Raw genomic sequence first — 20,337 nt, forward strand, 5'->3', positions numbered from 1 at the left:
TTCTAAAAATTTCGATTTTTCAACGGTCGATTCCGGAAAAACTGTTACAGTTATCCAAGAAACGAGGCCTAAAGTGAGTTCTAGAACTCGAAATCTACAGGAAAATGTGTTTAGTTAAGTTTCGAAAATGTCAAAAATTGGTCGAAATTTGAAGAAGGGGGGACCAATGGAAAAATTTCGCTTTTAAAAAAGTTGTCTAAAAATTGCGAAAAAATTCAGGGACGTAGATCTCGACATGCTGATTCCAAAAATATAGCATTTTGATGGTCACTGCGCAACATTTTCGAAATAATCGGTACGAAATGCGAATTATTGAAAAATTCTAAAAATTTCGATTATTCAACGGTCGATTCCGGAAAAACGGTTGCAGTTATCAAAGAAACGAGGCCCGAATTGAGTTCTAGAGCTCGAAATCTACAAGAAAATGTGTTTAGTTAAGTTTCGAAAATATCAAAAATTGACCGAAATTTGAAGAAGTGGGGACCATTGGAAAAATTTCCCTTTTAAAAAAGTTGTCTAAAAGTTGCGAAAAAATTCAGGGACGTGGATCTCGACATGCTGATTCCAAAAATATAGCATTTTTACGGTCACTGAGCAACATTTTCGAAAGAATCGGTACGAACTGCGAATTTTTGAAAATTTCTAAAAATTTCGATATTTCAACGGTCGATTCTGGAAAAACGGTTGCAGTTATCTAAGAAACGATGCCGGAAGTGAGTTCTAGAGTTCGAAATCTACAAGAAACTCTGTTTAGTTGAGTCTCGAAAATGTCAAAAACTGACCGAAATTTGAAGAAGGGGGGACCATTGGAAAAATTTTCCTTTTTAAAAAAGTTGTCTAAAAATTGCAAAAAAATTCATGGACATAGATCTCGACATGCTGATTCCAAAAATATAGCATTTTGATGGTCACTGAGCAAAATTTTCGAAATAATCGGAACGAAATGCGAATTTTTGAAAGTTTCTAAAAATTTCGATTTTTCAACGGTCGATTCCGGAAAAACTGTTACGGTTATCCAAGAAACGAGGCCTAAAGTGAGTTCTAGAACTCGAAATCTACAGGAAAATGTGTTTAGTTAAGTTTCGAAAATGTCAAAAATTGGTCGAAATTTGAAGAAAAGGGGACCAATGGAAAAATTTCCCTTTTAAAAAAGTTGTCTAAAAATTGCGAAAAAATTCAGGGACGTAGATCTCGACATGCTGATTCCGAAAATATAGCATTTTGATGGTCACTGTGCAACATTTTCGAAATAATCGGAACGAAATGCGAATTTTTGAAAGTTTCTAAAAATTTCGATTTTTCAACGGTCGATTCCGGAAAAACTGTTACGGTTATCCAAGAAACGAGGCCTAAAGTGAGTTCTAGAACTCGAAATCTACAGGAAAATGTGTTTCGTTAAGTTTCGAAAATGCCAAAAATTGGCCGAAATTTGAAGAAGGGGGGACCATTGAAAAAATTTCGTTTTTAAAAAAGTTGTCTAAAAATTGAGAAAAAATTCAGGGACGTAGATCTCGACATGCTGATTCCAAAAATATAGCATTTTGATGGTCACTGAGCAACATTTTCGAAATAATCGCTACGAAATGCGAATTTTTGAAAATTTCTAAAAATTTCGCTTTTTCAACGGTCAATTCCGGAAAAACGGTTGAAGTTATCAAAGAAACGAGGCCCGAAGTGAGTTCTAGAGCTCGAAATCTACAAGAAAATGTGTTTAGTTAAGTTTCGAAAATGTCAAAAATTGGCCGAAATTTGAAGAAGGGAGGGCCATTGGAAAAATTTCCCTTTTTAAAAAAGTGGTCTAAAAATTGCGAAAAAATTCAGGAACGTGGATCTCGACATGGTGATTCCAAAAATGTAGCATTTTCATGGTCACTGAGCAACATTTTCGAAATAATCGGTACGAAATGCGAATTTTTGAAAATATCTAAAAATTTCAATAATTCAACTGTCCATTCTAGAAAAACGGTTGCACTGATCAAAGAAACGATGCCGGAAGTGAGTTCTTGAGCTCGAAATCTACAAGAAAATGTGTTTAGTTAAGTTTCGAAAATGTCAAAATTGGCCGAAATTTGAAGAAGGGGGGACCATTGGAAAAATTTCCCTTTTTAAAAAAGTTGTCTAAAAATTGCGAAAAAATTCAGAGACGTAGATCTCGACATGCTGATTCCAAAAATATAGCATTTTGATGGTCACTGAGCAACATTTTCGAAATAATCGGTACGAAATGCGAATTTTTGAAGATTTCTAAAAATTTCGATATTTCAACGGTCGATTCTGGAAAAACGGTTGCAGTTATCTAAGAAACGATGCCGGAAGTGAGTTCTAGAGCTCGAAATCTACAAGAAAATCTGTTTAGTTGAGTTTCGAAAATGTCAAAAATTGACCGAAATTTGAAGAAGGGGGGACCATTGGAAAAATTTCCCTTTTTAAAAAAGTTGTCTAAAAATTGCGAAAAAATTCATGGACATAGATCTCGACATGCTGATTCCAAAAATGTAGCATTTTGATGGTCACTGTGCAAAATTTTCGAAATAATCGGTACAAAATGCGAATTTTTGAAAATTTCTAAAAAATTTCGATATTTCAACGGTCTATTCTAGAAAAACGGTTGCAGTTACCAAAGAAACGATGCCGGAAGAGAGTTCTAGAGCTCGAAATCTACAAGAAAATGTGTTTAGTTAAGTTTCGAAAATATCAAAAATTGGCCGAAATTTGAAGAAGGGGGGACCATTGCAAAAATTTCCCTTTTTTAAAGAAGTTGTCTAAAAATTGCAAAAAATACAGGGACGTAGATCTCGACATGCTGATTCCAAAAATGTAGCATTTTGATGGTCACTGTGCAAAATTTTCGAAATAATCGGTACGAAATGAGAATTTTTGAAAATTTCTAAAAATTTCGATTTTTCAACGGTCGATTCCGGAAAAACGGTTGAAGTTATCAAAGAAACGAGGCCCGAAGTGAGTTCTAGAGCTCGGAATCTACAGGAAAATGTGTTTAGTTGAGTTTCGAAAATGTCAAAAATTGGCCGAAATTTGAAGAAGGGGGGACCATTGGAAAAATTTACCGTTTTAAAAAAGTTGTCTAAAAATTGCGAAAAAATTCAAGGACGTAGATCTCGACATGCTGATTCCAAAAATAGAGCATTTTGATGGTCACTGAGCAACATTTTCGAAATAATCGGTACGAAATGCGAATTTTTGAAAATTTCTAAAAATTTCGATTTTTCAACGGTTGTAGTTATCAAAGAAACGGATTAACGAGGTTCTATATTTGAATTAAAATCGTAAGGAACACAATAAAGCAGACTGTGTATTGTTGGTCCTCTACCTCACCACTCATTCCCCACCCAAATCCAAATCCGCGTTACCCACGTCATTGTTCCAAACCCATTAATAACACCGAATATTTGTCATTCCCCAATCAACTACAAACATTTCCTTCACTCCTAATTTTCCACGACTTATCACCACCAACTCTAAAACTTTTACAAAAACCAACTGCGCGAACTTGAATCAATACAAACAAATCTAAAGGTCATTTTCCCTTTGAAACTTCGACCTCGCGCACATTACGAAACCATAAACTGTCATCACTTTTCACTCTCCTTTGTCATTTTTATTACACGCGAAACCATGAACGAAATACAAAAATAGCCACGATTCTCCCAATCCAATCCAATCCGCAAATAAAACTCGCCTAAATTTACTAATAAATGCAACATTTTTGTGTTTGCAGGAAAGCGAGATCAAGCTGTGCGGCTTGGCCCCCCACAGCCGGCCCTGGAGCGCCCTCCTCGTGGCCCTCCTCAGTACGGCCCTGTACGCCATCTAGCCTGCAGTGTCTACGTTAACGATGTCTGTGATATGCTCGACACTTTGATTGTTCCCAAGCACCATATCGGGTTTCTATTATTTGTTCTTTGTCATTGTATATTCTATGTAATGCTCAATAAATACTTTTTAATAGACACCTCGTGTTTGTGCGGAGATAAAGTCCGAGACGAATGGATTCTCGATAATTGGATCGGCCAATATTTGCCGGGGCCATAAATAACGGGCCCCATCGATCCGTGGCATTGGGGATACCAGCAGGGTGGGTGAACTCGGCTCTTCCTGGTTTCGGGGTTCAGGGGCCAGGGCGTGCGGGTGCGGCAGGTGTGCCAACACAATGGAAGTTTTCGGCCGAAAGTGGACAAGGAGGCTCCGCTTTTTGGCTCCTCGACTTTTTGAAATTTATCACAGTGTCACAATAACTATTACGAAACAATAAAAAAATAGAATAAACATGTTTTTTGCTATGGGTAACAACGATTTCCTAATAAACAATTCGGTGTAAACAACATAAATTAAAAAAAATATTAAAAGACGGCTACTAGAAATGATATAAATTATGTATAGTCAAGAGATAAAGTGCACGATAAACGCGCAAAACAACTTATTATTAAAATATTGCTGTGTTAAAACAATATGGTATGCAAAAATTCGAGACAGTGTTCAAGTTTAAAGTTTAATTTATGAGTCTAGAATTGGGACGCTAACCAAAATTTGTTTGATCCACAATAATTAGTAATTTAGTTTCTCAACTGCACCGATGAATTATTTTTTATATAAACTGAACGTTTAATATGAACGAAGCGTTTATTAAGAAGGATTTTCATCGCAGCTTCTGAATTAAATTATATCGAAGAAAGTTACTAGAACGCGAGCGCAGAGAGCACATTCAGGTTGCTAGTAATCTTTAAAAATCACAAACATTCTTGACATTCACTTTTTTTGGATAATAAAAATTCTTTTGCCAATAATTTAGGTTCCCAAGGATATTCTCGAGATTCTTCAGTTTTTGGATTTTTCTAGACGTATTTCGGTTCTTCAATTTTTTGATTTGTCGATTTTTTGTTTGTTTAATTTTTCGATTTTTTTAAATTCTGATTTTGAATTCTCGATTTTTCAATTTTTCATTTTCTTAATGTTTCGATGTTTAAATTTTTCTATACTTCAATTTTTCAGTTTTTCGATTTTCCTACGTATTTTTCGATTTCCCAATTTTCCAGTTTCTTAATTTTTCGATATTTCAGTTTTAGGATTTTTCAGCTCTTCGATTTTTCACTTTTTCTTCAATTTTTCAATTTTTTGATGTTTTGATTTATCGTTTTATCAATTTTTCGATATTTTAGATTTGGAATTTTTCAATACGTATTTCGATTCTTCATTTTTTCCATTTCTGCATTTTTTGATTTTTTGATATCTCGATTTTTCGATTTTTCAATTTTTTGATTTGTCGATTTTTCGGTTTTTTGTTTGTATAATTTTTCGATTTTTTAAAATTCTTTTTGGATTCCCGATTTTTCAATTTTTCATTTTCTTAATTTTTCGATGTTTCAATTTTTGTATGCTTCAATTTTTCAGTTTTTCGATATTTCAGTTTTAGGATTTTTCAAGTCTTCGATTCTTCACTTTTTCTTCAATTTTTCAATTTTTTGAAGTTTTGATTTATCGATTTATCAATTTTTCGATATTTCAATTTTGGAATTTTTCAATACGTATTTCGATTCTTCAATATTTCCATTTTTGCATTTTTTGACTTTTTGATATCTCGATTTTTCAATTTTTCAATTTTTTGATTTGTCGATTTTTCTGTTTTTTGTTTGTTTAATTTTTCGATTTTTTAAAATTCATTTTGGATTCCCGATTTTTCAATTTTTCATTTTATTAATTTTTCGATGTTTCAATTTTTCTATACTTCAATTTTTCAGTTTTGCGATTTTTCTACGTATTTTTCGATTTCCCAATTTTCCAGTTTCTTAATTTTTCGAATTTCAGTTTTAGGATTTTTCAGCTCTTCGATTCTTCACTTTTTCTTCAATTTTTCAATTTTTTGATATTTTGATTTATCGATTTATCAATTTTTCGATATTTCAGTTTTGGAATTTTTCAATACGTATCTCGATTCTTCAATGTTTCCATTTTTGCATTTTTTGACTTTTTGATATCTCGATTTTTCGATTTTTCAATTTTTTGATTTGTCGATTTTTTGTTTAATTTTTCGATTTTTTTAAATTCTTTTTGAATTCCCGATTTTTCAATTTTTCAGTTTCTTAATTTTTCGATATTTCAGTTTTAGGATTTTTCAGCTCTTGAATTCTTCACTTTTTCTTCAATTTTTCAATTTTTTGATGTTTTGATTTATCGATTTATCAATTTTTCGATATTTCAATTTTGGAATTTTTCAATACGTATTCCGATTCTTCAATTTTTCCATTTTTGCATTTTTTGACTTTTTGATATCTCGATTTTTCGATTTTTCAATTTTTTGATTTGTCGATTTTTCGGTTTTTTGTTTGTTAATTTATCGATTTTTTAAAATTCTTTTTGAATTCCCGATTTTTCAATTTTTCATTTTCTTAATTTTTCGATGTTTCAATTTTTCTATACTTCAATTTTTCAGTTTTTCAATTTTTCGACGTATTTTTCGATCTCCCAATTTTCCAGTTTCTTAATTTTTCGATATTTAAGTTTTAAGATTTTTCAGCTCTTCGATTCTTCACTTTTTCTTCAATTTTTCAATTTTTTGAACTTTTGATTTATCGATTTATCAATTTTTCGATATTTCAATTTTGGAATTTTTCAATACGTATTTCGATTCTTCATTTTTTCCATTTTTGCATTTTTTGACTTTTTGATATCTCGATTTTTCGATTTTTCAATTTTTTGATTTGTCGATTTTTCGATTTTTTGTTTAATTTTTCGATTTTTTTTAATTCTTTTTGAATTCCCGATTTGTCAATTTTTCATTTTCTTAATTTTTCGATGTTTCAATTTTTCTATACTTCAATTTTTCAGTTTTTCAATTTTTCTACGTATTTTTCGATCTCCCAATTTTTCAGTTTCTTAATTTTTCGATATTTCAGTTTTAGGATTTTTCAAGTCTTCGATTCTTTACTTTTTCTTCAATTTTTCCATTTTTGCACTATTTGACTTCTTGATATCTCGATTTTTCGATTTTTCAATTTTTTGATTTGTCGATTTTTCGGTTTTTTGTTTGTTTAATTTTTCGATTTTTGAAATTCTGGTGTTCTCCACTTTTTCAATTCTCGATTTTTCAATTTTTCATTTTCTTAATTTTTCTATATTTCAATTTTTCTATACTTTAAATTTTTCAATTTTTCGATGTTTTGATTTATCGATTTATCAATTTTTCGAAATTTCAGTTTTGTAATTTTTCAATACGTATTTCGATTCTTCAATTTATCCATTTTTCCATTTTTTGGCTTTTTAATTTTGGGATTTTTTGATTTTTCAATGTTTCGATTTTTTAAATTTTAGAGTTTTTGACTTTTTGAATTCTCGGTTTTTCAGTCTTCGATGTTTCAATTGTGGGATTTTTCTATTTTTCGTTTCTTCAATTTTTCGATTTTTAAATATTTCGATTTTTCACTTTTTCAATTTTCGGCGTTTCCAAATTTTCGATTTTTCGAATAATCGATTTCTCGATTTCGTTTTCTCCATTTTTCAAGTTTTTGATTTTTCAATTTTTTGATTTCTCAATTTTTCGATTTCTTAATTTTTCGATATTTCAGTTGTGGGATTTTTCGGTATTTCGATTCTTCAATTTTTAAATTTTTCGATGTTTTGATTAATCGATTTATCAATTTTTGGATATTTCAGTGTTGGGATTTTCCAATATGTATTTCAATTTTTCAATTTCTCAATTTCTTAATTTATCGATATTTCAGTTTGAAATTTTTTCGATATTCAATTTTTCTTCAATTTTTCAGTGTTTCAACTTCTCTGTTTTTCGATTCTTCGATTTTTCGACTTTTCGATTTTTCCACTTCTCGACTTTTTCATTTCTCGATTTTCGATATTTGGACTATTCGATGTTTCGTTTTCTTGATTTTTCGATTTTTCAGTTTTTAAATTTTTCAATTTTTCAACTTTTCAATTTTTCGAGTTTTTGACTTTTCATAATTTCGATTTTTTTTGATTTTTTAGTTTTTGACTTTTTGAATTCTCGATTTTTCAGTATTTTGATTTCTTCAGTTTTCGATGTTTCAATTGTGGGATTTTTCTATTTTTCGTTTATTAAATTTTTCGATTTTTAAATATTTCGATTTTTCAGTTTTTCAATTTTCGGCGTTTCCAAGTTTTCGATTTTTAGATTCCTTGATTAATCGATTTTTCGACTTCGTTTTCTCCATTTTTAATTTTTTTGATTTTTCAATTTTTTGATTTCTCGATTTTTCGATATTTTAGTTGTGGGATTTTTCGGTATTTCGATTCAATTTTTCGATGCTTTGATTTATCGATTTATCAATTTTTGGATATTTCAGTTTTGGGATTTTTCAATGTTTTTCAATTTTTCAATTTTTCGACTTTCCGAAATCTCGATTTTTCAATTTTTCAATTTCCCCTTTTTTAATTTGTCAATTTTTCGAGTTTTCAATTCAATTTTGTGATTTTTTTTAATTTTCAATTTATGTTTGTTCTAAATTTTCGATTTTTGATTTTTCGATTTCTCAGTTGATCAATTTTTCAGTTTCGGTTTGTCGATTTTTCAATTTTTTGATTTCTCAATTTTTCGATATTTGAATTTTGGGATTTTTCGGTATTTCGATTCTTCAACTTTTCTTCAATTTTTGGATGTTTTGATTTATCAATTTATTAATTTTTCGATATTTCACTCTTGAGATTTTTTGACATTCCAATAAATCGATTTTTCAATTTTCCAATTTTTTAATTTGTCAATTTTTCGAGGTATTAAAATTCGATTTTTTAACTTCTCGATTTCACGATTTTCAATTTATCGTTTTTTCAATTTAGGGATTTTTTTAAATTTTCAATTTTTGTCTTTTCTAAATTTTCGATTTTTCGATTTCTCGACTTCATTTTGCATTTCTCAATTTTTCTATTTCATAATTTTTCGATATTTCAGTTGTCGGATTTTTCATTATTTCGATTCTTCAATTTTTCTTCCATTTCTCAATTTCTCAATTTCTTAATTTATCGATATTGCAGTTTTGAAATTTTTTCGATATTCAATTTTTCTTCAATTTTCCAGTGTTTCGATTTCTCAATTTTTTCAGTTTTTAAATTTTTCAATTCTTCAACTTTTCAATTTTTCGAGTTTTTGATTTTTGAAAATTTCGATTTTTTAAATTTTTTAGTTTTTGACTTTTTGAATTCTCGATTTTTCAGTCTTTTGATTTCTTCAGTTTTCGATATTTCAATTGTGGGATTTTTCTATTTTTCGTTTCAATTTAGGGATTTTTTTAAATTTTCAATTTTTGTCTTTTCTAAATTTTCGATTTTTCGATTTCTCGACTTCGTTTTGCATTTCTCAATTTTTCTGTTTCATAATTTTTCGATATTTCAGTTGTCGGATTTTTCATTATTTCGATTCTTCAATTTTTCTTCCATTTCTCAATTTTTCGATGTTTTGATTTATCGATTTATCAATTTTTGGATATTTCAATATGTATTTCATTTTTCCAATTTTTAAATTTGTCAATGTTTCCAGTTTTTTTTTTAATTTATCGATTTTTTAAATTCTTTACTGTTCCACTTTTTGTATTCTCGATTTTTCAAACTTTCGATTTTTCGATGTTTCGAATTGTTGACTTGCCAATTTCTCGATTTATGATGTTTCGATTCTTCGATATTTGGATGTTTACCGATTTTTAGATTTTTCAGTTTTCAATTTTTAGATTTTTTTTTGATTTTTTAATTTTTAGAGTTTTCGACTTTTTCAATTCTCGGTTTTTCAATTCTTCGATTTCTTAATTTTTCGATGTTTCAGTTTTGGGATTTTTCGATTGTTCGATTTTTCTTCAATTCTTCAATTTTTTTATTCTTTAACTTTTAGATGTATCCTTAGAAATCTCTAGATTTTCAGAATATCCGGAATCTGGAATTTTCAGGATCTCTAGGAATTTTGGAATGTTTGAAATTTTTGGAATCTCTATAATCTTCAGAATCTTCGGAATCTTCAAACTCTACAAAATTCTTAGGATCTTTGGTCTTCTAAATTTGCAAAACCTTTACGCTCTTCATATTCTCTGGAATCTTTCGAGTTCTTAGAATTTATGCAACTTTTGGGAACTTTGACGTCCTTGGAATCTTCATAATATTCAGAATCTCCGAAATTTCCAATAATATGCGAAATTTTTGTAATTTCTAGAATTTCTGGAACATTTAAAACCTTCGAAATATTTATAATCTTCAGAATTTTTGGGATCTTCACTATTCTCTAGAATCTCTAGGATCTCTAAAGTCAGAAATTTCTGGACCCTTTGGAATCCTTGCAATCTTTGAAAAATTTAGGCTCTTCAGAATCTTGGGAATCTTTAAAGTCTTCAAAAGGTTTGGAATCTTCATATCTTTTGAATCTCCGAAACTTTGAGATTACTGGACTTTTTGAAACTTTTGAATCTTTTGAAATCTTTGGAATCTTTATATTTTTTAGTGTCTCCAAAGTTCTCATTTTATTCAAAATTTTTGGAATATTCAAAGTCGTCCGAATCGTTAGAATCTCTGGATTCTCTAGAATCTCTGGAATCTTTGAAACCCTTGGAATAGTTATAATTTTTAGAATCTTTCAGTCTTCAAAGTCTTCGAAATATTCAAGACCTTTAGAATTTCTGGATTCTTTACAGTTTCTCTTTTTGCGATCTTTTTTTTCGAAGTATTCAGAAATTTCAGAATCTGTAGAATCTATAAAATCTCAAACGTTCTGGAATCTATAGAATCTGTAGATTATTTAATCTATATTCGTTAGAATCTCAAAAATCTGTAAAATGTATAACATTTTCAGGATCTTCAGGATATTCTGGAATCTCTAAATTCTTGGAAATTCCGGAATATTTGGAATTTCTAGAATATTTGTGAAATCTTTGGAGTCTTTATAATTTTCAGAATTTCTATAATCTTAAATTTGCGAAATATTCAGTTCTCTGGAATCTCGAGACTCTGCAAATATCCTGAATCTCTGGAATTTATACATTAGAATTTTTAAAATCTCTGGAATCTCTGGTCTCTGAATATCCAAAATCTTTGGGAGTTTTGGAATTTTTTGGAATCTTCAGTCTTCTAAATATTCACAATCTTTAGGATCTCTGGATTGTTCAAAGTCCCGGAATATCTATAATATTTGTTATTTCTGGAATCTTCGCAACCTTTGAAGACTTTAGAATCTTTACAACATTGGAAATCTTCGATTTTCACAGTTTTTCAAATCTTTGGAATGTCTGGAATCTAGAATCTCAGAATATTCGTAATTTTTTCATCCTGTATTCAAAATCTTTTTTTAAGTTGACTTAAGGGTGTTGAGCCGGTGAGAACACTCCATCTGTTCGGTAAACGAAGTCCACAAACTCTTCGCGGGCGCGTTTTGCGCTTAACCCGCCGCCACTGGCGGCTGCGAAATCTCGTGGGCGGCTTTCTCGGCAACACCCTTTTTTTAGTGGTGAACAAACTTAATTACAGCCGACGATTGGAAATGTGTTTACTCAGTTGCAATAATTATTTCTGGTCTGTTCGCACGATCCCATAAATTCCTATGGCGGTTTTGGATCTCTTGTCCAAAGCGTTTCTGGGGAGTCTAATATTAGAAAGTTGCACTCTGGAGCTTTCGATGGCGGACTGTTGAATGCCTACTTTATGTTTCCTTGATGTGTGTGTAATTTTGCCCGAGGTGACAGACAAGAGCTGTTGCAGAAATTCTGGAAAATTAAAATAGCCGTTGGGGAAGGTCGCCGTAGGCTGTGGTGGGTTATTAGGGGCTTAATAACTTCTCGATGAACGCAAATGTTGAGTTGATGTTAATTAGTTGAAATTATGGTCCTTTGTTTAATGGGGCGAGTACAGTGTGACGTTTGAGGGGTAATTTGAAGCTCATTTTCGTATAATTTACTTGTGGAGGTACAAAATTTACTCCGCCACTGTCTATGACTCGAACGCATTTTTTTCAGTTTCTAGATTTTTCAATTCCTTGACTTTTTCGATTTTCTTTCAAATTTACATTTTTCGATTTCTCGATTTTTGTTTTTTTTGATTTTTGAATTTTCCCATTTTTCCCATTTTACATTTTTCGACTTTTCAATTTTTTGATGTTGCGATTTTTATTTTTTAATATTCCAATTTTTCGACTTTTGGGTTTTTCAAATAGTCGAAAAATTGAAAAAATAAAAAATTTTGAGGAATCAAAACTGAAATATCGAAAAACTGATAAATTGATACATCGAAAAATTGAAAAACTGGAAAATCATCTTATAGCGATTCTGGAGATTTGAGAGATTCTAAAGAATATGAGGATTTCGAATATTTCGGAAGTTGAATATTCAAAAAATTCTGAAGATTCTAGATTTTCCAAAAATTGCAAGGGGTCTAGAGATATTAAAAATTCCAAAATTCTGTATATTCCGAGACCCTCGAGATTCCAGAGATCTGAATATTTCACAGCTTGAAGATTATAAAAATTCTAAAGATTTCACAAAGGTTCCAGAAATTTCAAAGATTCCGAAAATTCCGAGAATCTAAAAATTCCAGAATCTCCAAATATTCTGAAAATTCTGAAAATTTTTCCATTGTCCAGCTTTTTGGAGATTCTAGAAACTCGAGAATGTCTTGAGATTCTAGAGAGTTTAAAGGTTCTACAGATTCTGAAGTTTCTGAATATTTCGAAAAAAGAAGATCCTAAAAAGTCTGAAGATCTTGAACATTGCCAAAACTTTAAAGATTATAAATATTTTAAAAATTCCGGATATTTCGAGATTCTAGAGATACTAAAGATTCTGAATATCTCGGTAACAGAAAATTCCAAAAATTCTGAAAATTATAAAGGTTTCAAAGATTCCAAAAGTTCCAAGAAATCAAAAAACTCCGCATATTCGGAGACTTTAAAGATTACTGAAATTCTAAATAATCCGAAGATTTAAGATTTCAAACATTACGAAAAGGGAAGATTTCGAAAATTCTAAATTCCAAAGACTAGCGATGCGAGATATTCTACAGGATATGAAGACCTGAATATTTCGAATACTGTAGAAAATCCAGAAACATTCTGAATATTCTATATTCCACAGATTCTAGAGAATCTAGAGACTCTACAGCGTCTTATGATTCTAGCGATTCTAGAGATTTCACAGATTTCGAAAGTTTCAAAGATTCAAAGTTTTCGTGTACTCCGAGAGAATCCAGAGGTTCTAAAAAATCGGAATCTTTCGAAAACTAAAGATTAAAACAATTCTGAAGATTATAAAGTCCAAAGGTGTCAAATATTTCAGAAATCCTAAAGATTCCGACGAGTTTGAAGACTTCTAAGGTTCCAAAGATTTCAAACGATTATAAAGGTTCCAAAAATTTCAAAAGATTCCGAAAATTTCAGAAATTCCAGTAATGCTACAGATTTCCGAGATTCTAAATCCTTATATGAAGATTTCCAATATTTCGAAAGTTGAAGATTCCAAAACTTTGGAAGGCTTTAAAGATTTCCAAGATTCTGAAGATTCTAAATTTTCCAAAGATTGCATCGAAACCACAAGGTTAACAGATTCTACAAATTCCAAAAATTCCGTATATTCCGAGACTGTCGAGATTCCAAAGATCTGAATATTTCGTAGATTGAAGATTATAAAAATTCCAAAAATTATGACGATTCCAAAGATTTCATGAAGGTTCCAGAAATTCCCAAGATTTCGGAAATTTCCAGAACCTAGAGATTCTAGAATCTCTACATATTCTGAAGATTCTATACAATCTTCAGATTTTAGAAATTCTAATAGATTCTGAATAATCTAGAGAATCTAGAGATTCTAGAACGTCTTAAGATTCTAGTAATTCTAGAGATTTTAAGATTCTACAGATTCTGAAATTTCTGAATATTTCGAAAAAAGACGATCCCAAAACTTCAGAAGATTATAAATATTTCGAAAGTTTCGAAGACTCCCAAGATTCCAGATATTATAAAGAATCCCGAGATTCCAAAGCTTCTGAATATTTCGAAGACTGCATATCAAAAAAATTTTGAAGATCTGAAGGATGCCAAGACTCTAAAGATTATAAATATTCCAAGGATTTTAAAAAATCAAAACGTTCCAGATATTCCAGAAATTTCAAAAATTCCGGATATTCCTAGATTCCAGAGATACTGAATATTTTAGAAAGAAGGTTCCAAAAATTCTAAAATTTATAAAGAATTTAAAAAGTTACAAAAATTCAAAAAATCCGGATATTCTTTAAAGTTTACAGAGATTCTAAATAATTCGAAGATTGAAGATTCCAAAAGTTATGAAAAGCGAAGATTTCGAAAATTCTAAATTCCAAAGATTATTAAGAAACTAACGATGCGAGATATTCTACAAAATATGAAGATCCTGAATATTTCGAATACCGAAGATCCTAAAAATTCTGAAACTCTTAATGTTCTGAAGATTCTTTACATTTTATATATTCCATTTAGGAACGCTAACGAGTTCTAAAATAAAAGTTTTAGAAAGTAGAGATTCTAGGAACTCTAAAGCGTCTTGAGATTCTAGCGATTTTAGAGATTCTGAAGATTTTACAGATTTCGAAGGTTTCTAAGATTCAGAGATTTCGGATATTCCAAGAGTCTAGAGAATCCAGAGGTTCTAAAACGTCTGAATATTTCGAAGTCTATAAATTCAAAAAAATTTAAAAATTATAAAGTCCAAAGGTTTCAGAAGTTTCAAAAATTCCAAAGATTCTGACGACTTTGAAGACTTCTAAGGTTCCAAAGATTTCAAACGATTATAAAGGTTCCAAAAATTTCAAAAGATTCCGAAAATTTCAGAAATTCCAGTAATGCTACAGATTTCCGAGATTCTAAATCCTTATATGAAGATTTCCAATATTTCGAAAGTTGAAGATTCCAAAACTTTGGAAGGCTTTAAAGATTTCCAAGATTCTGAAGATTCTAAATTTTACAAAGATTGCATCGAATCCACAAGGTTAACAGATTCTACAAATTCCAAAAATTCCGTATATTCCGTGACTGTCAAGATTCCAAAGATCTGAATATTTCGTAGATTGAAAATTATAAAAATTCCAAAAATTATGACGATTCCAAAGATTTCATGAAGGTTCCAGAAATTCTCAAGATTCCGGAAATTTCCAGAACCTAGAGATTCTAGAATCCCTAGATATTCTGAAGATTCTATACAATCTTCAGATTTTAGAGATTCTAATAGATTCTGAATAATCTAGAGATTCTAGAGACTCTAAAACGTCTTAAGATTCTAGTAATTCTAGAGATTTTAAGATTCTACAGATTCTGAAATTTCTGAATATTTCGAAAAAAGACGATCCCAAAACTTCTGAAGATTATAAATATTTCGAAAGTTTCGAAGACTCCCAAGATTCCAGATATTATAAAGAATTCCGAGATTCCAAAGCTTCTGAATATTTCGAAAACTGCATATCCCAAAAATTTTGAAGATCTGAAGCATGCCAAGACTCTAAAGATTATAAATATTCCAGAAATTTCAAAAATTCCGGATATTCCGAGATTCCAGAGATACTGAGTATTTTAGAAAAAAGGTTCCAAAAATTCTGAAATTTATAAAGAATTCAAAGATTCCAAAAGTTACAAAAATTCGAAAAGTTATGAAAAGGGAAGATTTCGAAAATTCTAAATTCCAAAGATTGGGTATATTCCGAAACTAACGATGCGAGATTTTCTACAGAATATGAAGATCCTGAATATTTCGAATACCGAAGATCCTAAAAATTCAAGGTTTCGAAATAATAAAAATTTCAAAAATTCCGGATATCGAAACTCTTAATGTTCTGAAGATTCTTTAAATTTTATATATTTCATTTAGAAACGCTAACGCGTTCTAAAATAAAGATTTTAGAAATTAAAGATTCTAGGGACTCTTAAGCGTCTTGAGATTCTAGCGATTTTAGAAATTCTGGAGATTTTAAAGATTTCGAAGGTTTCAGAGATTTCGGATATTCCAAGAGTCTAGAGAATCCGGAGGTTCTAAAGCATCTGAATATTTCGAAGTCTATAGATTCAAAAAAATCTAAAGATTATAAAGTCCAAAGGTTTCAGAAGTTTCAAAAATTGCAAAGATTCTGACGACTTTGAAGACTTCTAAGGTTCCAAAGATTTGAAAAGATTATAAAAGATTCCGAAAATTTCAGAAATTCCAGTAATCTTACAGATTTCAGAGATTCTAAATCCTTATATGAAGATTCCCAATATTTCGAAAGTTGAAGATTTCAAAACTTCGGAAGGCTTTGATTTCCAAGATTCTGAAGATTCTAAATTTCTAAAGATTCTACAAAATCCAAAGGTTCCGTATATTCCGAGACCGTCGAGATTCCAAAGATATAAATATTTCGCAAAGTGAAGATTATACAAATTCTGAAAATTAAATTATAAAGATTATATTATGAAAGTTAGAAATTTCAAAAATTCTGGAAATTCCCAGAATCTAAAGGTGTTAGAAACATTCCGAAGATTCTGACAATTCTGTAATTCCACAGATTCTACAGATTCTAGAAATTTTACAGTGCCTTGAGATTCTAGCGGTTCTAGAGATTTTAGAGATTCTATATGTTCTGAATTTTTCGAAGACTGAAGATCCCAAAAATTCTGAAGACTTTAAAGATTGTCAAGATTCTAAAGATTATAAATATTTCAAGGAATTTAAAGACCCCAAAGACTCTAGAGATTCTACGAATTTAGAATATTCTGGATATTTCGAGGCTTTAGATCCAGAAGATTCTGAATATTTCGCAGATTGAAGATACCAAAAATTCTCAAAATTATGAGGATTCCAAAGGTTACAAAAATTCCGCATATTTTAAGACTCTAGAAATTCTAAAAATTTCGAAAACTGAAGATTCCAAAAATTATGAAACATTCCAAGAACGTCAAAGATTTCAAAGGTTCCAGAAATTCCAAGAACTGTAGAGATTCCGGAAATTCTAAAGCATGGAAAGATTTTGAATATTTCGAAAACCGAAGACCCTAAGAATTTTGTACACTTTGAAGCCTTCGAAGATTCTAAAGATTATAGAGATGCCAAAAAATTCAAATACTGGAAAAGTTATAGAGATTCTGTAAATTCCAAAGATTCCGGATATTTTGAAAATATAGAGATTCCAGAGATCCTAAAGATTCCGAATTTTTTAAAGACTGAAGATTCCAAAAATTCTTAAGGTTATAATGATTCTGGATATTTCGAAGACCAAACATTCAAAAAATTAGGTACTATAGGATTATAAAAATTCTGAAAATCATAAACCTTTCAAAGATTTTATAAATGTTCTAGAAATTCCAAAGATTCCTGATATTCTAGGATTCCAGAGATTCTAAACAATATGAATATGCTGAATATTTCGAAGGCTGAAGATGCCAAAAATTTTGAAGCCTTCGACGATTCCCATTGTAAATATTCCAAATATTTCAGATTCTACAAAATCCAAAAATTCCGGATATTCCGAGACTACTCTAAAGGTGTTAGAAACATTCTGAAGATTCTGACAATTGTGTAATTCCACAGATTCTAGAAATTTTACAGAGCCTTGAGATTCTAGCGATTCTAGAGATTTTAGAGATTCTACAGATACTTAATTTTTCGAAGACTGAAGATCCCAAAAATTCTGAAACCTTTAAAGATTGTCAAGGTTCTAAAGATTATAAATATTTCAAGGAATTTAAAGACCCCAAAGACTCTAGAGATTCTACGAATTTAGAAAATTGTGGATATTTCGAGACTCTAGAGAATCCTCTGATCCAGAAGATTCTGAATATTTCGCAGACTGAAGATACCAGAAATTCTCAAAATTACAAAGATTCCAAAGGTTTCAAAAATTCCAAAAATTTAGCATATTTTGAGGCTATAGAGATTCTAAAAATTTCGAAGACTAAAGATTCCAAAAATTATGAAACATTCCAAGGAGGTCAAAGATTTCAAATGTTCCAGAAATTCCAAGAACTGTAGAGATTCCAGAGATTCTAAAGCATGTAAATATTTTGAATATTTCGAAAACCGAAGACCCTGAGAATTTTGTAGACTTCGAAGACTTCGAAGATTCTAAAGATTATCAAGATTCCAAAAATTTCAAATACTGGAAAAGTTCTAGAGATTCTGTAAATTCCAAAGATTCCGGATTTTTCGAAAATGTAGAGATTCTAGAGATCCTAAAGATTCTGAAGATTCCAAAAATTCTTCAGGTTATAAAGATTCTGGAGATTTCGAAGACTAGATATTCAAAAAATTGGATATATAAGATTCTAAAAATTCTGAAAATTGTAAAGATTCCAAAGATTGCATAAATGTTCTAGAAATTCCAAAGATTCCAAATATTTCAAATATTCCAGATTCTACAAATTCCAAAAATTCCGGATATTCCGAGACTCTAGAGAGTCCGGAAACCCTAAATATTCTGAATTTTGTCGATTTTTTTGTTACCTGTTTGGTGTTAATTCTTGTCCCCCTTTTTTGTCGTATTTTTTTTCACAATTTTTATGGACATATGGCAGTTTTTGAAATTTAAAAAAAATTACTTTCAAACCTCAATTTTTCAATACCCAAATTGTGACAAAAGTCTTAGTTGGATAATTTATAAAAATTGACCCATCTTTGTTTTTTCAACAACATTTTCTTAACTAGAGAGTGCCATTTCGAAAAATGACCCAGAAGACCTTGGCTGTCAAATCATATTTCTCCAAGCACTCTTCGCAAATGTGAAAGGAAAACCCAAATCTGCATAATCACCATTCAGAACAGATCACCATAGATACCACGACTTATATAACGCCAAACTTTCAAAAACTCAACCAAATTTTGCTCACACTCCAGCTCCTTCTCCCGAAAATTTTTCGGAAGGCCGCTTTCGTAACCACCGCTAAAAAACCTTCGAGTGAGCATTGCACCGCTTAATTTACGTCTCTCGCAAAAATTAATACGAAACCTGAGGTCAAACGATCCCGGCAAGGTGAAACCTAAAAAACTGGCGATAATAGGAAGGAACACAGAGGCGATAATTTGTCCGTGCTCGACCGAGCAGACTCCTCGACGCCGCCTCTCGAATTGGGTCGCCTGAATTATGCATTATGCGCTCACGTACTTACATAAGAAAGTGTTACACTATCGTACTCGATCGTTGTTTTGCCGCGAAGTCCCCCATTGTTTTTCGGGCGAGCACGTGATTTCACTTTTAACTATTTCCTAGAAACAGGGGGATTTTCTCCGCTATTTCCACAGGTTTGATGAACTCGGAGAGCTGTTATTCGGTTATTTATTGTTCGAGGATGAGTGAGGTGATGTCACGCCCGAAAATGACCACTGACATTTGCTTGTTTTATGGCAAGATGGTGGATCCGGTTTGGGAGCGAAGTGATTAATTAAGGTGTGATCACGCAGAGAATAGTGGTTAATTAAGCAAGCGTGCCCACGGGATCCTGTTCCGTCAACAAACCTGGAGTGAGCAGGCTGTTTATTAGCTACTTGATAAAGTGACGCTCGAGCTTGCTCTTGATTAAATTGCGATAACGTTGCGTGCGTACTGTGGATAGTGTAGTCCGTTTACCGAACAGATGGAGCGATCACGTGAACTTGATTGTCACGGGCTCACCTCTCCCAACAATTTATTGGGTTTTCACATTTTCTTATTACGTCCTCCTTCCAGTTCCGTTCGCTCTATTTCCCCTCTCTTTCTCTCTTCTTAAAAATCATGATTGTCAAATTTTGGTTAGCGTTTAACCTAACATGATATTCTTAAAATACATACAAAATTTGGACAACAATCGATCTAGTAGTTACGGAGTATTTAGAATCTGTAGAATCCGTAACATTTTTATCTTAGAATCTAGACTCGATAGAATCTTTGAAATCTCTAGAATCTTCATATCACTTAGAGTTTTTGGAATCTCTGGAAACTTTCGAATATTTGGAATTTTTGAAATCTTCATCTATTTTAGAATCACTAGAATCTCTAAAATCTTTGACATATATAGAATCTTCAGAATATTTAGAAATCTTTAGAATCTTTGAAACCTTCCTTGATGGTCTCTTTATAATGTCTCCGATCTGTTGATTATTTAGAGTCCGTAAATTCTCTAAGATCTTTATTTTAGAATCTCTAGAACCTCTCCAGAAATTCTAGATATTCCAATGATTTCGGATATTGGAGACTCTAGAGCATCCAGACAAGCTACAGTTTATGAATATTCGAAGACTGAAGATCCCAAACTAGTACTAAAAAGAAGGAGTCAAAAAAACGAGACGTTGAAAAAAACAACAAAAAAAAGGCGAAAAAACGACCAAAATTTTTTGGATCTTCAGTTTTCGAAATATTCAGAATCTT

At 31.0% G+C, this 20,337-nt stretch overlaps 1 protein-coding gene across 2 annotated transcripts in view; it reads left to right on the plus strand.

Moving 5' to 3' along the window:
- The window catches only part of LOC135140556 (voltage-dependent calcium channel subunit alpha-2/delta-3-like), a 55,299-nt gene extending 51,333 nt beyond the window's left edge, over positions 1-3,966 (plus strand). For both annotated transcript variants that reach the window (XM_064071154.1, XM_064071155.1), the window contains one exon: positions 3,737-3,966. In XM_064071154.1, coding sequence (XP_063927224.1) covers positions 3,737-3,832 — 96 coding nt within the window. In that variant the 3' untranslated portion in view covers positions 3,833-3,966. The remainder of the gene's footprint in view (positions 1-3,736) is intronic.
- Positions 3,967-20,337: the final 16,371 nt, after the last annotated feature.

Source organism: Zophobas morio, unplaced genomic scaffold, assembly GCF_036711695.1.
Source record: "Zophobas morio isolate AGI-343-1 ecotype UQ-CSIRO unplaced genomic scaffold, CSIRO_AGI_Zmor_V1 ptg000040l, whole genome shotgun sequence".
Lineage (NCBI taxonomy): Eukaryota > Metazoa > Arthropoda > Insecta > Coleoptera > Tenebrionidae > Zophobas > Zophobas morio.